At 43.1% G+C, this 23682-nt stretch overlaps 1 protein-coding gene across 1 annotated transcript in view; it reads left to right on the top strand.

The window, feature by feature from the left end:
• Positions 1–23682, top strand: part of TMEM181 (transmembrane protein 181) — a 42212-nt gene that overhangs the window by 13528 nt on the left and 5002 nt on the right. Inside the window, exons 4-13 of the mRNA XM_065401198.1 lie at positions 3364–3454; positions 4070–4191; positions 10848–10967; positions 13627–13707; positions 14668–14767; positions 16131–16261; positions 18369–18460; positions 19644–19701; positions 20661–20763; positions 20882–20933. Of these exons, the coding sequence (XP_065257270.1) occupies positions 3364–3454; positions 4070–4191; positions 10848–10967; positions 13627–13707; positions 14668–14767; positions 16131–16261; positions 18369–18460; positions 19644–19701; positions 20661–20763; positions 20882–20933 (950 nt within the window). The remainder of the gene's footprint in view (positions 1–3363; positions 3455–4069; positions 4192–10847; positions 10968–13626; positions 13708–14667; positions 14768–16130; positions 16262–18368; positions 18461–19643; positions 19702–20660; positions 20764–20881; positions 20934–23682) is intronic.

Genomic DNA, 23682 nt, shown 5'->3' on the forward strand with positions numbered 1-23682 from the left:
GGAGCTGTAGAACTGGGGCTTGGGGTGGAGCGGAGGCAGCAAGTGGAGCTCAGGAACTGGGTAGGGAGCCTTCTCCGCCCGCCCCCCCCTCCCCGAGCACCTGCTGCGGAAACCCCCCCCCCCCCCCCCCCCCAGCACCCACTGTGCCTCCTGGCCGCCCCCCCCCCGAGCACCCGCCATGCCATCCCCGAGCACCCGCTGCACCCCCGGCCCTTCCCCCTGGAACCCGCTGTGCTTTCCCCCCCCCCCCCCGGGCCACGCTCCCCTCCCCCCCAGCACCTGCCGCGCCGCCCCCCCAGGCCGTTCCCCTGAGCTCCCTCGCCTCCCCCCCCCAGTTTTAGTCAGGGGTATATAGTAAACATCATGGACAGGTCACGGGCTGTGAATTTTTGTTTACGGCCTGTGACCTGTCCGTGACTTTTACTAAAAATAAGCGTGACTAAAACGTAGCCTTACTCATGAGTACCCAGCATCAGTTTCTAGTCTCAGTTAGTTCTTCTCCAGGCTGGTAAGTTAGGGAGACCTGTGATAGGGCAGAGTTGCTCTGCAGCTGACACTGTGGCCAAGCAAAGTGTGGGATTCCCTTGAGAACTCATACATCGCTCTTTAGCCAAGAAAAAGAACCACAATGTGCATCCTTAAGGGAGTGGGGTGGAGGGGAAATTGAAAGCAGAGAATTTAAAAAGTCCTCAATGAGGACTAACACCCCCACATTCATTTTCAATTCTGTCAACTGGAAGGAATGTTTTTTTCTTGGCAATTGTTCACTGGGAAGTGAAAGATATGAAATAAACACCAGAGATCTGGTATCCTAAAAGCAACCTTCACATCCTCACTTTCAAGGTTCTGCACTTTTCCTGCATCTTAGCTCTTGATTTTTTCCTACACCCACTCCAGTTTTACCTTTGGCAGTAGTCTGATGGGGGGATTTGGGACAGTACTTAAGTTGATTTGAAATAATAAAGTTATGTGTTCAATTTGTTGAGCCCTAAATGTTGTACCTGTGCTCTCTATATTTAACTTGCCACCTATGTATATTTGTTTTAGAGAACAGAAACCATTCTTATACACTTATTGTACCCAGATGAGCAGAGGTATGGCAAGGAAAAGCCAACCCTTTCTCTTCTACCACTGCTCCTTGTAAACTGTGAATCTAGACCAGAAGGGACCACTATGATCATCTAGTCTAGGCCTGCACAACATGCGGCCCGCATGGACTCACTGTGTGGCCCGCGGGGGTTGAGTAGGTGAGCTCACTCTGCAGCCCGCGGGGGGAGGGGGGGGGGGGAGGGTGAGTAGGCAAGCGGCGGGTGGGGGGGGGGGTGAGTAGGCGAGCGGGCGGGCAGTGGCGGGGAGTGAGTAGGCAAGCTGGGGGGGGGGGTGGGGGGCTGAGGAGGCGAGCGGGCGGGCAGTGGCGGGGGGGGGCAGGTGAGCTGGTGGCGGGGGAGGGGGGGCTGAGGAGGCGAGTGGGCGGGCAGTGGCGGGGGGTAAGTAGGTGAGCCAGTGGGGGAGCTGAGGAGGCAAGCCGGGGGAGCGGGGCTGAGGATGCGAGTGGCGAATTGGTGGCTGACCTGTTCTTCTGATCTGGTCTGGCTCCCATCCCCTCTCCCAGGGCCGGCTCCAGGCACCAGCAAAACAAGCAGGTGCTTGGGGCGGCACATTTCTAGGGGTGGCATTCTGGCGCTGGCAATCATAGGCGCCGACTCTGGGGCATGGAGGAAAAAGTGCACCCGCCGCCCCAGCTCGCCACCCCAGCTTGCCTCCGCCTGCTCCCCCGAGCGCGCCGCCACCACTCCGCTTCTCCCCCCTCCCTCCCAGGCTTGCCGCATGCGAAACAGCTGTTTCGCGCAGCAAGGCTGGGAGGGAGGAGAAACCGAGCGGTGGGGCGCTCGGGGGAGGTGGCGGAGGTGAGCTGGAGCGGGGAGTGGTTCCTCTACCCCCCCGTTACTTCCTGCGCCCCCCCATCTCACCTCCGCTCCGCCTGCTCCCCTGAACGCGCCACCGCCCTGCTTCTCCGCCCTCCCTCGCCTGGGGGGGGGGGGGAGAAGCGGAGCGGCGGCACGCCTGGGGGAGCAGGCGGGGCGAAGGTGAGCTAGGGCGGGAGGTCGCGGGGGGGCCCGCAGGAAGCAATGGGTGGGGGGGAATGCGTCACACCTGGGGAGGAGGTGGGCCTGGGGATTTGGGGAAGGGGTGGAGTTGGGGCAGGGGGGCACGAAAAAAAAAGGGGGGGGCAGCCAAAAATTTTTTTGCTTGGGGCGGCAAAAATCCTAGAGCCGGCCCTGCCCTCTCCAAGGGTTGCAGCTGTCTGGAGGTGCCTGCCTTCCACGCCTTCCTCATTCACACCTCATTCATTCAACAGGGCAATTGATTACGAAGTGGGGGGAAGATCTTATTCTACTTCTAGCAAAAAGACATTTTTCTTTTACCTTAATTATACTACCTTAGGGGCCCGCTATAACATATTACCGAGGTTCAATACTGCTGTTTTGGTGGGGCGGCGCTGGGGAAGGAGGGTTTGTTTCCGTGGGGCAGGTGGCGCTGGGGTGGGGAGGGTGTTTCGGCAGCACTGGGGGCGTTGTTTCCGGGGGGCGGGCGGCGCTGGGGTGTGTGTGTGTGTTGTGTTTCGGGGGGCTGAGTGGCGCTGGGGGGGGGTTGGCGGAGCTCGGGGGATTTCGGCCCTCAGCTGTTTTCTTTGGAGTAATATGGCCCTCGCCGCTTTACGAGTTGTGTAGGCGTGTCTGACCTCCTGTATAAAACACAGGTAGTAAGACTTCCCTGAATTAATTCCTGTTTGAATTAGAGTATATCTTTTAGAAAAACATCCATTCAGAATTTGATCTACTACTTCTTGCAGCTCGTACCTATCCATTTCTTGTTTCATGGTTTTAAAAGGAATATAAAAGTTTTAGAACATCCAGTGGGAAATGGCTGCCATTTTGATACACAAAGTTGAATAAGCTTGATATGTAGCAATTTGATCACCAAAACTCTGACTCTTGAAGTGTAGAGCTAGAAATAAACTACTTTTGGTACTTGATTTGAAAATATAAAACTGTATTTCCTTTCTGTACTTGCATTCTCTTTAACTGTTGTTTGCTGCTTTTATTTCTTTAAATACTTCTGTCTCTTCTTAATTCAAAGCTACACAAACTCTGCGTGCTGATAAAATGAAATGTATTCAAGGGTGGTGTTCACACCACCAGAACTATACCGAGAACTGATCATTTAATGGATTAAAAAAGAAAAATGCTTTTCTGTCAGAAGTGTAGAACGGTAACAGAAGTATTTATTCGTTCCATGTCCAAATGGCTAGTGCAGTAGGATGAACGTGAATTACCTCAAATGCTTCTTGTTTTCTTCCAGATGAGGCCATTTAAATTAAATTCAAAACCATTGTCTACTTATAATCAGCAGCTGTGGCTGACATGTGTGATTCAGCTGGATCAGCCTGATGGTAAGCACCTTGTCCAATTTATTATTTCAGAAAACTGAGGTTATCCTGGAATTTTATTACAGTAGGTATAACAAGTCAATTATGGTTACAGTAGTTGACCTGTATTTCACTTAGCTGTCATGTATATTATCATGTAGTTTTACGTGGATCCAAAATGCATGGAAAAACCCACCCATCACAATAAATATGCAGAACTTGACTTGTTAGCTAAGAATCTAAGGGAATGGTTGCAGGGAAATTTTAAAGTTGTTTGTTTTTTATATTTTTTGCTAAAGTAGTAGTGGTGTGTGTGTGTGTGTGTCTCTCTCTCTTTCTCTTTAGCTTCCTCTTTTTGGGATTAGACTAGTTGATGTTACAAGATATTGACTATAGATTAACACTCAGATTCTAAGATCACATTATCAGGTATTGCTAATTGCACTGACTACCACACTGACTTCAATGGGAATTCTTGCCCAAGTCAGAAATGCAAGATTTTTCCTCTCTACTGTAACAATGCATACCTGAATCGGCTTCAGTAAGCTGGGAGTATTGCTGCACCTAGTAACTCTATTTGAGATTTCATTTCTGCATTTGTTTTGGACAACAGCCTAATATTTTTCTCTTTAATTACAGAATCCAGCTTCAAAACAAATGTTACTATGACAGTTAAAATACGTGGTGTAGAAGAAAATGGAAGTTCATCGTTCATTAATAAACAAGTTTACAATCGGACGAGAATGCTGAACTGTGCACAAGTAAGTATTTTTTTGCAACAACACTAATTGTAAAGCTTATTCTTTTAAAACTACTCGTGTGTTGTAGATGTGGGGAGAGTATCTGATAAGGAGGCCACAGGGGAAAACCTGCAGTAAGAGTTTGTCTACATTATGCTTGCAGTTGTGCTAGTAATACTGTCTTTCTTGGATTTTGCTAGCAAGGTTGTAATATGGCTTCCTGCAGCTGTGTGGCATGACTTCTTTTGAGATCCATAGTAACCAGACCGAAATATAGAATACTTTTCAGGTTGTCAGTAGCATGAATGGAACTGAATTACAGAAAAAAAAAAATCCTCTTTACACTGGGAAAATGGTAAAACTCAGCTGGTCACGACTGTGTTTAAACGCAGTTGCTGCTGGCACTGTTTTAGTATTAATGTGGACAGATCCTAAATGGAAGAATCAGAATGCTGTAATATAGTCACTGCCTTGAGTCTGAGGCAAAACATTATTTAAGTGTATTCATTTAAGGTTTTAAAGTTCTAGCATACCTTTTCTTCAGCATCTAAGATTTGAGTTAGTTTAACTTAAAGAGCCATGAAACTACAGCTCCTCATGAGTGAGACTTTCTTTAGAAGAAAGATCTTAATTACACAGTGAGGACCATACATAATAATTAGGGCCCTACCAAATTCACCATCCATTTTGGTCAACTTCATGGTCATAGGATTTTAAAAATAGTAAATTTCATGATTTTAGCTATTTAAATCTGAAATTTCATGGTGTTGTAATTGTAGGGGTCCTGACCCAAAAAGGAGTTGTGGGGTGGGGGTCTCAAGATTATTGTAGGGTGGGTTTCAGTACTGCTACCCTTACTTCTGCGCTGCTGCTGGTGGCGGTGCTGCCTTCAGAGCTGGGCAGCTGGAGAGCAGTGGCTGCTGGCCGGGAGCCAAGCTCTGAAGGTAGAGCCATCGCTAGCAGCAGCACAGAAGTAAGGATGGCATGATATGGTATTGCCACCCTTACTTCTGCACTGCTGCCTGCAGAGCTGGGTCCTCAGTCAACAGACGCCACTCTCTGGCCGCCCAGCTCTGAAGGCAGCATCACAGAAGTAAGGGTGGCAGTACCATATCAAGCCATCATTACTTCTGCGCTGCTGCTGACGGGGCGCTGCCTTCAGAGCTGGGTGCCTGGCCACCAGCTCTGAAGGCAGCGCAGAAGTAAGGCTGGCAATATCGTGCCTCCCTTCTAAAATAACCCTTGTGACTCCACTCCCCTCCCCCCCCACCGCAACTCCCTTTTGAGTCAGAAACCCCAATTTGAGAAATGCTGGTGTCCCTCATGAAATCTTTATAATATAGGGTTAAAGCACACAAAAGACCAGATTTCACGGTGGGAGATCAGATTTCATGGTCCGGGATGTGTTTTTCACGACCGTGAATTTGGTAGGGCCCTAATCATAAGTCAGATATTCTGGACTTGACATTTTTTTTCTTATCTCTGCTGGATTCTTTTTTTTTTTTTTTTTCTTTTTCTTTTTAAAGTCCCCAATCATTAGTTAGCCTTTAGGCTGACTCAAGACAGTTGAATCTTGCACACTCCATTTCCCCCTTCCTCTTGCACTGCTTCATGACTGATGGTATTTCTTTAAGGATTTCAATATAGAAGGGTTTTAGAGGAGTGTGAGACCCACCCTGTCCTGCCAACCTGTGACCCAAAAATTCCCCCAAATTCTCCTCTGTGCCATCAGGCTATTTCTTTGGAAGGCTTAGTGAAATATTTCAAATATTTGTAACATGTGAGTGTGTTAAGAGATGCTCTGTCTCTGCTTGTTCACTTTGTCTCACTTATACGTGGGCATTCTGAATGTTTTGAATGTCTTAAGTCAGTCTAGATGCTGCTTCTAGTTTTCTGGCTTGTGATCCCCTCTACAAGATGTAAAAAAGAAAATAATAAAAAGATTAGGTAAAATGTTTAAATGTCCCTAAATGACTTATGAACCCAAATCCTATTGACATTCAGGGCTAGGCTTCTAGTCATTTAAGTGGTTATGAAAGTTTCATGCATTATCACAACAGTATCGTGCACCTTCTGTTTCTCTTGGTTCTGTTGACTCACTTTGACAGCAACAGAGACTGGAGGACAATCTGGCATCTTTCATAGATTCTGTGGTCAGAAGGGACAACTGTGATAATCTAGTCTGACCTGCATAACACAGGGGCTAGAACTTCCCTGAAATAATTTCTGTTTGAACTAGAGCATATCTTTTAGAAGAACATCCAATCTTGATTTAAAAATTGCCAGTGATGGAGAATCTTCCACAACTCTTGGTAAAAAATTGTTCCAAAGATTTATTACTCTCACTCTTTCAAGAGTAGTCTCTTCCAAAAACCAGTAGACTGTCTATACTATATACATGTTGAAAGTTCGATTAACTCTGGGTCTTACCTGAGTAACATTGAACTCTGGATGACTAGTCAGGACCAGTGGGAAAGGTAATAAATGTCATTCACCTGACCAGTGTCTGGAAATTTAGTTTCTTTCTACCTAGACTTCAATTCCTTTCACAACTAAGCAATGGAAGTACCAGAGTGTATCTCTTCCCCTGCATTCTTCGAGTTCCCAGCACTGTCCTGGGAGAGATCCACTGAAATGTCACAGCTGTTGGAGTTAGAAACTTGAGCAGGGTGCAAAGGTGTATTTGCAGGGCTCTCCCTAGCAATTCTGGGGCCCTACGCAGCCCCCCCGCGGGGTGTGTAGGACCCCAGGCCTCTGCGGGGGGGACACGGGGCTGGCTTGGGGGGCAGAGGGGAACCACCCCCCAGCACTCTCTGGCGGTGCGGCTGGGGCCGGGTCGCTGCACTTCCCACCGCCGGTGAGTGCAGGCCCGGCCATGCTGCAGAGCTCAGGGGAGTGGGGGGTGGGGCTGGGGCAGAGCAGGGGTGGGAAGAGGCGGGGCTGGGGCAGGGAATGAGCGGGGCGGAGCAGGGAAGAGCTGGAGGAAGCTGGGGAAGAGCCGGAGCAGCGGCTGGAGCAGCACGCAGCTGCACAGGGCACCAGGAAATTTGGTGCCCCAAATTTCCTGGTGCCGTACACAGCTGCGTACTTTGCGTATGGATAAGGACGGCCCTGTGTATTTGTACTGCAATCTTGTTGGTTGAAATGGAAACTGCTTACAAATGGGCAGACTTAAGAATATAAGCCGTGTCCCTTTCTTACTGGGTATAGATAGGGCCCTACCAAATTGACGGTCATGAAAAACGTATCATGGACTGTGAAATCTGGTATCCCACCATGAAATCTGGTCTTTTGTGTGCATTTACCCTATTTCAGGGGTTGGCAACCTTTCAGAAGTGGTGTGCCGAGTCTTCATTTATTCACTCTAATTTAAGGTTTTGCGTGCCAGTAATACATTTTAATGTTTTTAGAAGGTCTCTTTCTATAAGTCTATAATATATAACTAAACTATTGTTGTATGTAAAGTAAATAAGGTTTTTAAAATGTTTAAGAAGCTTAATTTAAAATTAAATTAAAATGCAGAGCCCCCCGGACTGGTGGCCAGGACCTGGGCAGTCTGAGTGCCACTGAAAATCCGCTCGCGTGCCACAGGTTGCCTACCCCTGCCCTATTTTTTAGGTGACAAATCTGAGGAACTGTCATTGAGGTATCATTAGAGGAAGTTTTGGAACAAATTGATAAACTAAACTGTAATAAGTCACCAGGACCAGATGGTATTCACCCAAGAGTTCTGAAGGAACTCAAATGTGAAATTGCAGAATTTCTAACTGTAGTCTGTAACCTATCCTTTAAATCAGCTTCTGTACCAAATGACTGGCGGATAACTAATGTGATGCCAATTCTTAAAAAGGGCTCCAGAAGTGATCCCGGCAATTACAGGCCGGTAAACCTGACTTCAGTACCGGGCAAACTGGTTGAAATCATAGTAAAGAACAAAACTGTCAGACACATAGATGAACATAATTTGTTGGGGGAAGAGTCAACATGATTTTTGTAAAGGAAAATCCTGCCTCACCAATCTACTAGAATTCTTTGAGGGGGTCAACAAGCATGTGGATAAGGGGGATCCAGTGGATATAGTGTATTTAGATTTTCAGAAAGCCTTTGACAAGGTCCCTCACCAAAGGCTCTTCAGCAAAGTAAGCTGTCATGGGATAAGAGGGAAGGTCCTCTCATGGATTGGTAACTGGTTAAAAGATAGGAAACAAAGGGTAGGAATAAATGGTCAGTTTTCAGAATGAAGAGAGGTAAATAGTGGTGTCCCTCAGGGGTCTGTACTGGGCCCAGTTCTATTCAATATATTCATAAATGATCTGGAAAAAGGGGTAAACAGTGAGGTGGCAAAATTTGCCAATGATACTAAATTGCTCGAAATAGTTAAGTCCCAGTCAGACTGCGAAGAGCTACAAAAGGATCTCTCAAAACTGGGTGACCAGGCAACAAAATGGCAGATGAAATTCAATGTTGAAAATGCAAAGTAATGCACCTTGGAAAAAAATCCCAACTATACATATAAAATGATGGGGTCTAAATTAGCTGTTACAACTCAAGAAAGAGATCTTGGAGTCATTGTGAATAGTTCTCTGAAAATATCCACTCAGTGTGCAGCGCCAGTCAAAAAAGCAAACAGAGTGTTGGGAATCATTGAGAAAGGGATAGATAATAAGACAGAAAATATCATATTGCCTCTATATAAATCCATGGTACGCCCGCATCTTGAATACTGCATGCAGAAGTGGTCACCCCATCTCAAAAAAGATACATTGGAATTGGGAAAGGTTCATTAAAGGGCAACAAAGATGATTAGAGGTATGGAACAGCTGCCATATGAGAAGAGATTAAGACTGTGACTTTTCAGCTTGGAAAAGAGACGACTAACAGGGGATATGATAGAGGTCTATAAAATCATGACTGGTGTGGAGAAAGTAAACAAGGAAGTGTTATTTATTCCTTCTCATAACACAAGAACTAGGGTCACCAAATGAAATTAATAGGCAGCAGGTTTAAAACAAACAAAAGGAAGTATTTTTTCCACACAACACACAGTCAACCCGTGGAACTCCTTGCCAGAGGATGTTGTGAAGGCCAAGACTATAACAGGGTTCAAAAAAGAACTAAATAAGTTCATGGAGGATAGGTCAATCAATGGCTATTAGCCAGGATGGACAGGGATGGTGTTGCTATCCTGTGTTTGCCAGTAGCTGGGAATGGGCAACAGGGGATGAATCATTTGATTACCTGTTTCGTTCATTCTCTCTGGGGCCACCTGGCATTGGCCACTGTCAGAAGACAGGATACTGGGCTAGATGGACCTTTGGTCTGACCCAATATGGCCGTTCTTATACTATACAGATTTCAGGGGGGAGACCAGCATTTCTCAAATTGGGGGTCCTGACCCAAAAGGGAGTTGCAGGGGGGTTGCAAGGTTATTTTAGAGGGGTTGCGGTATTGCCACCCTTACTTCTGTGCTGCCTTCAGAGCTAGGCGCCTGGCCAACAGCTACCCATCTCTGGCCGCCCAGCTCTGAAGGAAGCACCCTGCCAGCAGCAGTGCAGAAGTAAGGGTGGCAATACAGTACCATGCGGCAGCACAGAAGTAAGGGTAGCAGTTCTGCAAACCCCCCTACAATAACCTTGCGACCCCTGTACAACTTCTTTTGGGTCAGGACCCCTACAACTACAACACTGTGAAAATTCATATTTAAATAGGCAAAATCATGAAATTTATGATTTTTAAATTCCTCTGACCGTGAAATTGACCAAAATGAACGTGAATTTGATAGGGCCCTAGGTATAGATGATAAATTGTGCAATTACTTGAAAATTACCACAGCATGGAGAACTAATCTGCTGGATAATCAGGGGGAAATAGTGGATTGAGCAAAGACAGCCTAGGGCGCTGCTGCTGCTGAGTTGTTGGAGCATTTAATTGCTCATGTGTTTACAGTTTTTGGTTCCATAGGTACAAAGACCTATAAATATCCTTCACCGAGTGCTAACCTACTTTGGAAAGGTTAGAATTTTTCTGATGTTCTCCTTAGCTCTCTGACACTGAAAGAAAGAATAGCACGCAGACAAATCTAAAACTAATGTCACTTATTTGGGGGCCCACATTAACATTTTTTAAAATGTCGGTATAAAGCTCTCCGATCCTTTGCTTTGATCTCCTCAGCAGAACCTCATACCACTTCAGAACCAGACAGTCTTTTAGTGCTTTAATCCATAACTATCTCAAAGTGAAAGATAACACAACAGAAGACATCAAAGATCAGAAATGTAGAATATAAAAAAAAAAGCAGCCACTTCTTAAAGAAAGCTTTCAAGTTTTATTCATATATCAAAGAAAAAGAAGACCCCTTTTTGTCTTTTGCAGGTCTTCTTTAAAAAAAAAAAATTAGTGGTACCAGGAGATCTTAAACTTAGTTACAGCTATATTTCTCAGTAGAAAAGTATTTTGACTGATAGGCAGTTGACACCCACTGAACTTTTACTTTGTCTGAGTGCCTTAAATAAATTCCTTTGGAATCTCTCTCAGATCTCCTTATTTGTTTATCCATTATAACTTCACTAGGTTAGTCATTTTTTGTAATTGAATCGTAATGAGGTGTAAGCCCTTAAATATAAATTACAGCATAAAGCTCTTATGAGGTATTCTGACTCTACTGTGTGTTTTCATAGAAATGTGCCGAAATCATTGTGGTTCACCTTGGCTACTTGACTTATACTCAGTACGAAGTCATTGTTGGTTTTGAGGATCTGAATAAGCTGATGTACCCCATCAAGAATGTGAATTTCACAGTAAGTGAACAGTATCATGCTAGCAAAAAAAAAATCTTCAGTTTTAATTATTGTTGCGGAAGGCTACTTTAACCATAGTAAAATGTACGTCATTTCCCTTTTGAAGGTGAAACACTTGCACAGAAAACGTGTGGAGGCTAAGGCCCTATCCTCACTGAGATTGTAAACATACTTTATTTGCCGTTGTCGAAGTTCTAGCACAATTCCCCTGACTAGTGTGGAGAAGAACTCTTCTGTCAGAACTGTTATGAACTTGTGCTTACCTAGAGCGGTAGTCTGTAGTGCTGTTCTCTATAAATCTTTATTAGCCCTCGGAAAGCCATACTAAGTCCCAGCCAGCAACAGCTGTTCAAACATGATTACAGCTAGAACAGTTCTGATTAGTTTGGATAAGGAAAGCCTGTTCAGAAAGCCATTCTATATTTTCTTACAAAGCACACCATTGAAAAGAACTTGAATGCACATGCGAAACCCTTGTCTTGTTCTTACAGCTCTGAACTCAAGCACTGCTAAGAAATAACTGTAAAATGGAAAAGCCTCCTGGCTATTATCATACAAATAGGCAATCCAAAAATTGCATTTCTGTCATTCCCATGTTCAACTGATTGCAGTGTTGGGATCTGAGCTCACAAGAAATGTCTCGTTTAGACAGGTTAATATGTGAATTCAAATCTTACATCCCCAAACATATACTGGCCGTTTACAACTGTTATGGTAGGTGTATTGAGATTAGTAGGATTTCTCCAGACTTTCCAAAAGCATATGGGGTTAGAAAATTATCATTGCAGGAAACTCTTGATTGGGGTTTTGTTCTTGTTTTTGCACACACAGTGTTGGGAGGAAAGGGAAAAATGTACTCGAGACAAGCAGAGCCATTCTCCCCGAAGAAATATGCTGAGTGTAAACCATAGCGTACAAAGGTGACTTGCAAAACAAAATGTTTACAGTACTTCACCAGTTTGTGCTGAGTGACTCCAAAGCCAATATACAAAAAGAAACTTTGAAGTTGATCCTGCCTGTGCTGCTGTGGGCTGGGTGTATATTCCAGCAGTGGTTGCTGTGCTGTGATATTCCAACATATAGCATTCTGTGTGTCACAGCTGCTAGCATGCAGGGACCTAAAATGAAAAGGCAAAATATTAGTTTTTAGTTCTTTATACACTGAATGCACCTCTTTGCTGGGTAAGTGGAGAGTATTCAGCACATTAGTGAAGCGATAGAGCTGGGGTGGCCAACCTGTGGCTCTGGAGCCACATGCATTCTTGAGAAGTTTAAGATGCGGCTCCTTGTATAAGGACCAACTCCGGGGCTGGAGCTTCAGGCACCAACTTTCCAATGTGCCGGGGGGTGCTCATTGCTCAACCCCTGGCTCTGCCACAGGCCCTACCCCCACTCCACCCCTTCCTGCGCCTGCCATGCCCTTGCTCCTCTCAGAGCCTCCTGCACGCCATGAAACAGCTGATAGGGAGGTGCGGGGAGGGAGGGGGAGGCGCTGATCGGTGGGGCTGCCAGTGGGCGGGAGACGCTGGGAATGGGGGTGGGGGAGCTGATATGGGGCTGCTGACGTATTACTGTGGCTCTTTGGCAATGTACATTGTCCTTCTCAGGCTCAAGTTGGCCATCCCTGCAATAGACTTTATCATCTTGCTTTGCACATGACCTTTAAGGCAGCTTTGCAAAACTCTGCTTGCCCAGAGTGTCTAGTATCCCCAGCTGAGATTGCACAGTGTGTAGCATACCGGGGCTCTGTACATGTAATGCAAAATAAATGGTGCCTGATCTAAAGAGCTTGCAGTTTAAATAGACAAGACAGACAAAGAGGGAAACCAGTGACATACAGAGGTGAAGTGACTTGCCCAAAGTCACACAAGGGGCCAGAGCGTGTTGGCGAATAGATTTTTGTGCCTGGGCTTGTACATTTGTATAACCATTTTCCAAGTCTCCTTTAAAGTCTAATATGTGGACCACAGAATAACTTAAACCCTGATCCTTTGTAAAAGTTTATATAAGCTACATTTTATCCATAATATCTGTTATGGGGGAGGAAATTAAGTTAGTTGCGCGTTTTTAGAACTTGCTTTCCTTTTTCGTGAGGCAAAAACCAGATGAAGGAGAAATAAATGAGCTAATTAGCAATCACTAATCTCTTCTTAATTTAGCAAGTTTAGTCAGCTACAAACATGCATAGTCTTCAAAAATAAAGAAGCTTGCAGTGGATTGAGTCAATTGATGAATTTACTGTGAAGTCTTAAACAAAGGGAAGTTAACCTATGTTGGTTTCATCCTTTTTTTTTTTGCCTTAGTGTGTGGTTTGGCATGTATGATCGCACCTTGAGAATGTACAGTGCTGCTTCTTTATTCTGTAATTTAGTACCAAGCATGAGGAACAGTAGGCTGCTTTAGCTCTATTTTTATTTATTGAAATTTTCATAACAATATTGAGGTTGGAGGAGGCAGCGAGGCATGAATTAGCCTTAATCTTTCTAAGGTGGTGCAGTGGAATTTGCAATGGCTTGGCCATTAAACTTGAGAAAGCCAGTGGATTGATCTGTAAGACTTTTATGCAATATTGTGTCTGCAAGTACTAGTAATTTGTTATGTTATGCAAATTCTATCAGCTTCCTCTTAATATACTAATTTATCTTTTATTATCTTGTAGTGGAAAACCTACAACCCATCTTTTTCACAAGTGGAAATCTGGTTCCGATTTGTCTTTGTAGTTCTTACTTTCATGGTCACTGTGAGTACAGTCTCTTACTTAACTTTTTTGGAGGGCTGGGGATAGGAGTGCAGGTGGCTAATTCAACTGCTACCCAGTCCTGTGTTTGGTATCATAGCTCTCAACATTAGCAAAGCCTCCTACTGTGCATGTGCAAAACCATTTTTAAAAATACTTATAATTCAGTTTGTGCTTTAAAATTTCTGTAAACAAGGGTTTAGTTCAACCTGAATTTTCAAGTCCAGCTGTGTTTGAGTGTTTTTTGGATTGGGTGGTATTGCAAATGGGGAAAATCATATACTTTGTACAACTCAAAATGTTTGAAAGAATATTGCTCAGACTTTCAAGAAAAAACTCACCTCGGGGCTGAGACCAAGTAATGAAATATTTCTGAAAAACTGGAGTGGAAAATTTCTGACATAATGAATGAAAACACTGGGTTAGAATGAAAGTCCTAATGTAATTTTGAATGTAGTGGGTGTTGCTACACACTTTCTAGAATAATGTATGTGAGAGAGAGAGAGTGTGTGTGTGTGTGTGTGTGAGTGAGCGCACACACCTTTTATCAAGTAACAATGAATGTGGTACATGACCTGACCTGTCAGTAAAGTTTGTTGGCTAGCTTAGGCAGATATTGGTATGTTGTTATAGTCTATATAGTAATATCAAACAGTAAGTTGGCAGCATCACACAAATGATGCTGATTTGTGCAGTAGCAGCTGGTTTCCATTTCAGGCTGTCCCAGAGGTTAAGTGACTTGCTCAAGGTCACACAACATATCAGAATGAGAAACAGAACCTTGGAGACCTGACTCCCAGTGATAAAATCTACTCAACAGAGCACACTTCCTTTTGAGTAACATTGTTAGTGTATTGGTCTCTGTTAGCTCTGCTAAGGCTAGGAAGGACAAGATAGATGAAGGTTGATGTATGTAATATAGTAACTGGCAGTTGCCAATAAAATTTTTGGTTTTTTTTGCAGTGTCTGTTTGCACATTCCCTCCGGAAATTTTCCATGAGGGACTGGGGAATTGAACAGAAATGGATGTCCATCCTCCTTCCCCTGTTGCTGCTTTACAATGGTATTTGTGTGTATATATATTATGCCATTTTTGTAGGGTTCTCTTACAATCAGCTTGGCCCCTTTAAAATATGTGACTGCTTATAAAAATTCAGCCATGTACTCATTGAATTTCTTTAAAAACATACAAATAAATCCCTTCTTTTCAATAGCCAGATGCCATGATAATCAGATGGGTTTCATTTCCTTTCAGTCCTTCAAATAAATGTTGTTCCTGTTTGTTTAAAATTCTGAATCAGATAAATGTTGTATTATCCGTTTTAAAGGTGGTGGTATTATCCAGCCTCTGCATTTAACTGAGCATCTCTCTGGAGGCACTGAGATACCAGTGGCTCCTCAATTAAGCATGGAGGCTGCTTTTAGTCTCTAGCTTGTAAACCAAGCCAAATTGCTAGAGAGATCCAGTAGATATCAAAATAGCATTTGGCCCTCTAATGAGATGTACTGGCCCTTTTAAGAGGTGGCCCAGAGGACCCTGTTCCAAGGAATTTGAATGAACCAAGACCCAGGAAGTGGCATGGTGGCAGAAGAGAGGAGACCGTCCCAGGGAATTAGAAGTTGGGTGGGAGGAAAGCACCAGGACACTGTTCCTTTAAGGGCCCAGGCCTTGTAGTGTAAGGTGGGGCAGGGCTCCCTTCACTTCCAGGCAGTTAGGAGGAGCTCTTCACAGGAGGCCAGTGAATAGACTGCCTTCTCCCTCAGAACAGGGGAGACATTGACAGGAGAAGGAAGCCAGAGCTGGAAAGCTAAAATCTAGGGAGAGACAGTTATGAGAAGCAACCTTGTGAAGAGCAGGCTATGGATGGCAGAAGAGCCAGAGAGAAGTATGAACCTTTGGATTGCAGTGATGGACTTTATTGATGGGACTGTTTGTGGGCATTAAACCAGCCCCAGCTGGAGTCTGTGGGGAGTCTGTAAGTGGTCCTGATGAGAGAGAACAGAGGGGGCTTGCTGCAAAGGGAACTCTGGCCATGAGGGACTGCTCAGGCAGCAGCAGCCGTGTTACATGTCCCCAGGAACTTTAACACTAGAACTACACTGAGACCTGACTTTAGGCAACCAGCAAGAAACAGTTGTGTAGTAGGTGCCCTCTAACTAAAGGGCTAACAAAACACCAACTCTACTGGAAATCTTGGGGAAAATCTTAAAGTGATTGCTTAGCACAGGGAGGAGTACCTGTTGGAGGTGCCTTGTATTTGTTATGAACTTTCAGATTTAACCAACTGCAGTGTCACTTACTTGCTAAGATTTTGAAAAATCTGCTTGTTCTCTGAAGACTCTTTGGGTTTTTTTCCACCTTTGATTAACGGGTAAAATTGAAAAAGAAAATAAAATTCTATGATTTTTCTTCCATTCTGTTACAGATCCATTTTTCCCCCTCTCATTTTTGGTGAACAGTTGGTTTCCTGGAATGCTTGATGACCTCTTTCAGTCAGTGTTCCTGTGTGCATTGCTGCTGTTCTGGCTCTGTGTCTACCACGGGATAAGAGTGCAGGTAAGGAGAGGACAATTACTCAGTACCTGCTGCAGAGATATTAGCATTAATTCAGTTTTGCATTATGTAGTTTTAATTTTTCTCCCTGATTTATGTGGTACACTTTTTCCAAGCTGTTAACAAAATGAAATCATGCCTAATATGAAAGTGTTCACAAAACTAATTCTATACACAGTGTAATGTGACTTTTTATTCTGTCCTGTATGCTAAACTCAATTCTTCCATTTTATTTCAGATCAGTTGTTTTATATATTCTAGCTCATTGTTTAATGGATTCACAGAGTGACTAAGCTGTTGTGAAAGCCTGATGTAGTGTTGTACTGTTTGCATTATGACTTGAATATGTGATTTGTGGTTAGCCATTTGGGTGCTTTGTCCCTTGTGCTAGGGAAGAGACAGAGCTCTGTTATAGAGCAGTGTTTCTCCACTTTTCTGATACCAAGGATTGGCTTGCTGCCTTCCTTAAACTGTGTCAGGGAGATCTCAGGGACCGGCATAGAGAATGCTGTCATGTGACTTTGAGGCTAAAATGATTAGCAGTGAAATACTGAGCTATTCTGGCACAACCTTATTGGCGTGGTTCACACCTCTCAGCTCTTATTCTAGACTAGTTGCAGAGCAACACTGTGGTAGTTTCCACTTGGTTCATATTTGGAAAGCTATTTTTTTGCAATCATACATTTTACAATCTTAAAAAAATAAAAAAGAGAACTCAAATTCTGGAGCACAATTTTATGGAAAGAAGTGGATTTTGCAGCTGCAGAATCAGTGAAGTGCGTCAGATCTTGTAATATCCTCACTTTGTTTTTACATACATGTGATTTTAACAGTTTTTATACACTCTGTAGTGAGCTTTGGATCTTACAAAATAAATTGCAGATGCTGCTTTTTTTTAAAAAGCACTTTGGGAGTGAACCCAAAGTATGGCTTGTAACAAAGCGGCCTTAGGCGGGACACTACTGAGAGTGATCAATTCAGGACAAATTGCTTAGAGCAGGGCAGTTACAGCCCAAGGCTGGGGTTCCTTCACTGCTGAGGCACACCAACCAGCCAAACAGAGAGGACTTCGGTTTTACCCCACTGGCTAACCAGAAGTCAGGCAAGCAATTCCTCAGACACTCCAGTTTCCCAGTGTCACTACCAGCGCCACTCCTTATGGGGATGAATGGTTATGAAAACCAATATCCCAGTAAAAGAAAAAAGGTTCTCCCGATCCCAAAGGACTAAGCTCCAGACCTAGGTCAATATACCAGTCAGATCTTACCCAGAATCACGCTGTTGCCAATCCTTTAGAATCTAAAATCTAAAGGTTTATTCATAAAAAGAAAGAAATATAGATGAGAGTTAAAATTGGTTACATGGAATTAATTACATACAGTAATGGCAGAGTTCTTGGTTCAGGCTTGTTAGCAGTGATGGAATAAATTGCTGGCTTAAGTAAAGTCTCTGGAGCACATCCGCAGCTTGGGTGGGTCATTCAGTCCATTGTTCAGAGCTTCAGTTTGTAGCAAAGTTCCTCCAGAGGTAAGAAGCAGGAATGAAGACAAAATGGAGAAGATGCAGCTGCTTTTTATAGTCTCTTGCCATGCGGCCTGTGCTTCCTTTGTTCCAAAACAAAGCTGCCCAGCACATGGCCTGAAAGCCTTAGAGTCCTCTCTGTAGGCATGTCCCTGCATGCCTTGCTGAGTCATAAGGTGTATCTGCCATCTCTCAATGGGTCAGTTGTATAGCTGATGGTCTTTAATGGGCCATCAAGCAGGCTAGGCAGTGCTGATGCCAAACTATCTGGGGTATCACCCAGAAGCATAGCACAAGTTTGAAATACAGACAGTATGAAGTCAATACTTGTAACTTTAAATACAAAAATGATACATGCATACAGATAGCATAATCATAACCAGCAAATCATAACCTTTTCATAGACACATTTACCTCCTTTGTATGAGATTTGGTGCCACTATAGGACCTTGGTTGCAACAATGATCTATACCGTCACAGTTCATGTCAATAACGTCACATGGATGTTCCTATTTTAATGTGTTGAGAACTAACATTCTCTCTCAGGTGAATTCAGATGTTCTTAACCTGTCTTCTGTTGCCCCAACAGGGAGAAAGGAAATGCTTAACATTCTATTTTCCCAAATTCTTTATCGTTGGGCTTCTGTGGTTGGCCTGTGTTACATTAGGTATATGGCAAACGTAAGTAATTTCCCTTTGCACTAAGTTTTAGTGAGAAAAAGCTGTTCAGGAAAGAGGAGGTGGTTTACAATTAGTGATGTCTGTCTTTTGAAGTTTTGATTGTGATCCGGAAATGGATAAATTGAGCTACACCTGTTCTGTCAGATCTTCCCATTTTGTAAACTGAGACTAAATCTCTAATGGCTGCCCTAATAACACACACCTACATAAATTTCACAGCCAGTGCATAATGGCTCCCTACAATACATTCGCCAGTGTTTTGTTCAATTTAGAACAGGATTCCAAGTAGTAGAGCTTCCCCTTCTCTTGGAAAGGTCAGGCAGAGACCTTACTGTTAGGATATGTTGGTTTGTTCAATTTTATTCCATTACGCCAAGTGCTATACCCTCTTAGACCATGCTGAACCTCGCATCTCAGTATTTACACTCTACATATATTTGTAAACTGTCCTACTCACCTCATCAAGCTGTTGTTTAGCCAAGTAATACATATGTTTAATTTTTCCTCTTATATCAGTCCCTCTGACCTTTGAATAATTTGTGTTGTTCTTTTCTGAATTCCTTCCAATTTGATAAGCTAACATAAAGATAGAAACATCCCACTCCCAGACAACTACCCCACCATTTGGGTGATGTGGCTTTCTAAGGCACATTACCCACAATTGTGTCCCTTTTATATTTTGTTTTTTTGGGGGGAAGTAAACGGTGGGGTAGTTAAGGTGGAAAGCTATGCAGCTTCAGGAAAATGCTATTGAAATCAGAGACTGCCCTTCTGTCCTAGAAGGGATACATACTTGATAATGAGTGAAGAGTCTGATCCTGCATTTTTTCATTGCTCCAATCAAACTCAATAAATCTGTGAAACCCAAATTTTGTAGGAAATTACTGTGTTTTAAAGTAGCCAAAAATACAGTAAATGAATAAAGAATAGCTGAAAACCCAGAATCCCCACATACATGACAAGTAAAATCAATGGGTCAGATCCTCAGCTGGTATAAATCCATGTGTCTCAATTTAAAATCAGTATAACTACCAGTTTACACCAGCTGAGGATCTGGCCCAATATCCATAATCTCAGTATAACAAGACTAGAATTCCAATAGTGTCTTTTGTCAATGCATGTTTCTGGTTTAACCTGACACCATTAGAACTGTGATTACTTCCTGATCTTTGATCTTTTCTAGTGTTAATGAACTACATGATCCAACATACCAGTTCAGGGTTGACACAGGTAATTTTCAGGTAAGTTTGAATCAAACTTTTTTGACACTTCCATATGGATTTTGTATGTCTACTCAGGTAAGACTGGGGAAGAGGTGTGTGAAGAGATCTGGCAGGTATTTAGTATTGCATTATATTATATATTCTTCAGGCTGAAATTTGACTATTTTTTTGCTGTAAAACTTTAAAGAACACCTCGTGCTGAATGGAAGATCTGAAGACTAAAAATATATTTTCACTATTTTAAGGAAAATTGTTCAGATTTTTTGTTTGGCTAATGCAAATGTCTTTAAAATGGACTTGTGTGTTTATAGAAAGATGCTCCCTCCATTGCATATTCTGTACTGGAAACATGGAATGTTTCCTTTTGGATGAAGAGGCGTGTGTCTATAGGCCTACTGCACTATTAAGAAAGAAGGCCATAGTGTGAATGTTGAGCTGTCACCACAGGGAAGACCATTTGGAACTGTTTGCAATTAAGTAGTTTCTGGTTAGAAATCACCCAGGGCATCTTGGATCTCATCAGAAATATAGTCATTACCTTTCAGTGAGCCAAAAATGAGCTCCTTGTTAGGCCTCCTAGTTCTCCACCACCTTCTATTCTCAGAACATTTGGCTTTCTCAGTAAATCTCCACTTTCCCTTCTGCAGGAGAAATCAGTTCTGTACAGCCTCCTGTTGCTTCTCAGAGCTGAGTGGCCATTTTTAGAAAACTTCTGAGATTTGAACCATTTCAACTGAAAGAAGTGGCCTTTGAAACACCCTGTCCACCGTGCCACATCCCAAAATTGACAAAACCACCACAGCCACTTCTGCTACAGACAAGGGAGTATCATGCCTCCTTCCTGCAGCCTAATTGCCCTGAACAAATGGATCATGCTTTTGGAGATGGTGGTTTCTGTCTCTGGGATGGATTTGAAGGAAGAAAGAATAGGATAAATCTTGTTCAGTAAAACTATATTATGTTTTTTTCTATTACAGGGAATGAAAATCATCTTCCTTGTGGTGGCAACTGTGTATATCTTGTACCTTTTGTTCCTGATAGTGAGGGCGTGTTCAGAGCTTCGCAACATGCCTTATGTTGGTAAGCAGTACTTTCTTAGCGTGTTTCCTTCAAATGGGTTTCCCCCAAGGATGGCTAGATATTTGGGGCAGGGGGTGTAAGCTCTCAAATGACTGACAATTGTTCTTAATCCTTCCAGATCTCAGGTTAAAATTCTTGACTGCATTGACCTTTGTAGTTCTTGTCATTAGGTAAGACTTCTTTAAAGTACATATTCTCTGCATTGTAATATTTATAGCTTTGTAAAACTTTCTTAAAGAAAAACGGTTCTTGGCAATCAAGTTATCAGTAAAATAGTGCACCCTCAGAGCAGGTTATCCATTCACAACTTTCTCTGGGTTCATTCTTAAAAATGCCACTTCATCCAAACTACACTTTAAAATCTTGCACGCTACTGGCACTCACCAAATAATAAATTCCACCACTCAGTTCCATAATCAATAGATCTTGGTGTCCTTATTTTTCCAAAAAAATCCTACTGATATCCCACTAGAGCAGTGCTGTGGATCTTGGAAAGTGCATGGCCCTCTGTTTATAAAAAATAAAGAGCCTTTTTTAAAAGCAAATGCACTGACTCAGCTAGCACTGTGATGCACTGTTGCTGTCCAGGCAGACTGTCTGAGACAGATTTCATAATTTGTTTCTCAGAACAGTAGAGCTCAAGAAGCTTGTGAGATGGTCACAAGGCTTTCATACTTTTTCTTTTGAAAGTCTGCCATTAAATTCTGTCTTTAGCCCAGGAAAGCCAGTGGGGCACCAATAATGCCTGTTTTTAAGGGATGCAGAGAGTTTAGTTAACCTAGACTCTGGGGCAAATGGCCTCTATAAGAGGGGAAGGAGAAAGGGAAAGAACATTGATAACCCAAAATGAAGACATCCCACTCTGATCTGTTTAATGTCTTGAATCAACGAGGCCAAGATGAGATTGGTGAACTGGCAGTGAAGCTCTTGGGTAAGCAGAATGATGAGTGACTAAAAACCTACTCTGTATGCCTGCATTAAAAAAATACAATTGCACTGATCATCTGGGAGAGTTGAGCAGTCTGTAAATGCTCAAACTTCTGCTGTGATTTGTGGAGTCCCACACCTGACTCTCCATGACATGAAAATGGTTTGCCTTTTGGAAAAAATGTAGATTGACTTATGTTGCTCTTTTATGGCAGCCTTAAAATGTTGCAAAAGGGGAATGTGTATAAGAGCCGTAAACATCTGGGATTGTTCCATTCAGCTAATGGGGTTGATGGTGTCATTATGAACGGTGTTTGAAAGCAAGGGGTTGTTACTCTAAACTTAAGTGGTATATCTAGAATATTCTTATCAGAGGGAAAACTGTTTCCGTCTAGAACAGACTAAGCAAATATGGTTTACAGCATCAACAGTTAAGAGGAGACTGAACCTGTTTTGGGACAGATTTGGTGTTAGACCTTGGAAAGAGATGGTATCCACTCTGATTAAGTCTGAGGCAGCCAAGGGCTAAATATAGCTCACAGATTTCTATACTATTGCTTGTGGCTGCATTTATTTTCATCCTGGAGATGCAGCCCTCAGCGGTGAGAAGACCTGGTATGCATCAGTCTGTGAGGGTCATCAGAACAAGATGGAGCATTTCATGTTGGGACTTGTAATATCCATGAGGCACACCTCCATATTAAAATGGGGGCAGCTGCAATCTACTTCACTCTTATGTAAATTAGGTAAAACCTTTTGGGTCCTGGCAAGCTGCCAATGCAGCCCACATTGTGGTTGCCCCGTAAATCAATTTTTTCTAAAGCGGTATTGTGGTCGCTGCCTATAACCAGGAGTGGTTTGCTAATCTGCCCTCTGGTGAGCACCTCTTGCTCTGTAACCTCCTTTCGTGAGGTATTTAGAGTGAACTGTCCACTACTGCCACCATCACATTGATCAGACTGTAGTTATGGACATGTATCTACCAGAGAGAAGTCCACCCTGCAGAGTTATCTGCAAGGCAGCATTCACCTTCTGTGGAGTTTCATGTGCTGAACATAAGAACGGCCATACTGCGTCAGACCAAAGGTCCACCTAGCCCAATATCCTGTCTTCTGACAGTAGCCAATGCCAGGTGCCCCAGAGGGAATGAACAGGTAATTATCAAATGATCCATTCCCTGTCACTCATTCCCAGCTTCTGGCAAACAGAAGCTAGGGACACCATCGCTGCCCATCCTGGCTAATAGCCATTGATGGACCTATCCTCCATGAATTTATCTAGTTCTTTTTTGAACCCTGTTATAGTCTTGGCCTTCACAACATCCTCAGGCAAAGAGTTCCACAGGTTGATTGTGCGTTGTGTGAAGAAATACTTCCTTTTGTTTGTTTTAAACCTGCTGCCTATTAATTTCATTTGGTGACCCCCTACTTCTTGTGTTTAAGGAAGAGTAAATAACACTTCCTTATTTACTCTCTTCACACCAGTCATGATTTTATAGACCTCTATCATATCCCCACTTAGTCGTCTCTTTTCCAAGCTGAAAAGTCCCAGTTTTATTAATCTCTCCTCATACGGAAGCTGTTCCATATCCCTAATCATTTTTGTTGCCCTTTTCTGAACCTTTTCCAATTCCGAGATATCTTTTTGAGATGGGGTGACCACATCTGTTCGCAGTATTCAAGATGTGGGCGTACCATGGATTTATATAGAGGCAATATGGTATTTTCTGTCTTATCTATCCCTTTCTTAATGATTCCCAATAATCTGTTCACTTTTTTGACTGCCGCTGCATATTGAGTGGATGTTTTCAGAGAATTATCCACAAAGAATCCAAGATAGCTTTCTTGAGTGGTAACAGCTAATTTAGACCCCATCATTTTATATGAATAGTTGGGATCCTGACAGAATGTGAAATTCAAAAGTTGGGGTGAGTTGCCAATGTTGTTTTTCTAAACTAGGTTCTAATACGTACCTTCCATCACTGTAGGGTCA

Source organism: Emys orbicularis, chromosome 3, assembly GCF_028017835.1.
Source record: "Emys orbicularis isolate rEmyOrb1 chromosome 3, rEmyOrb1.hap1, whole genome shotgun sequence".
NCBI classification, from domain to species: domain Eukaryota; kingdom Metazoa; phylum Chordata; order Testudines; family Emydidae; genus Emys; species Emys orbicularis.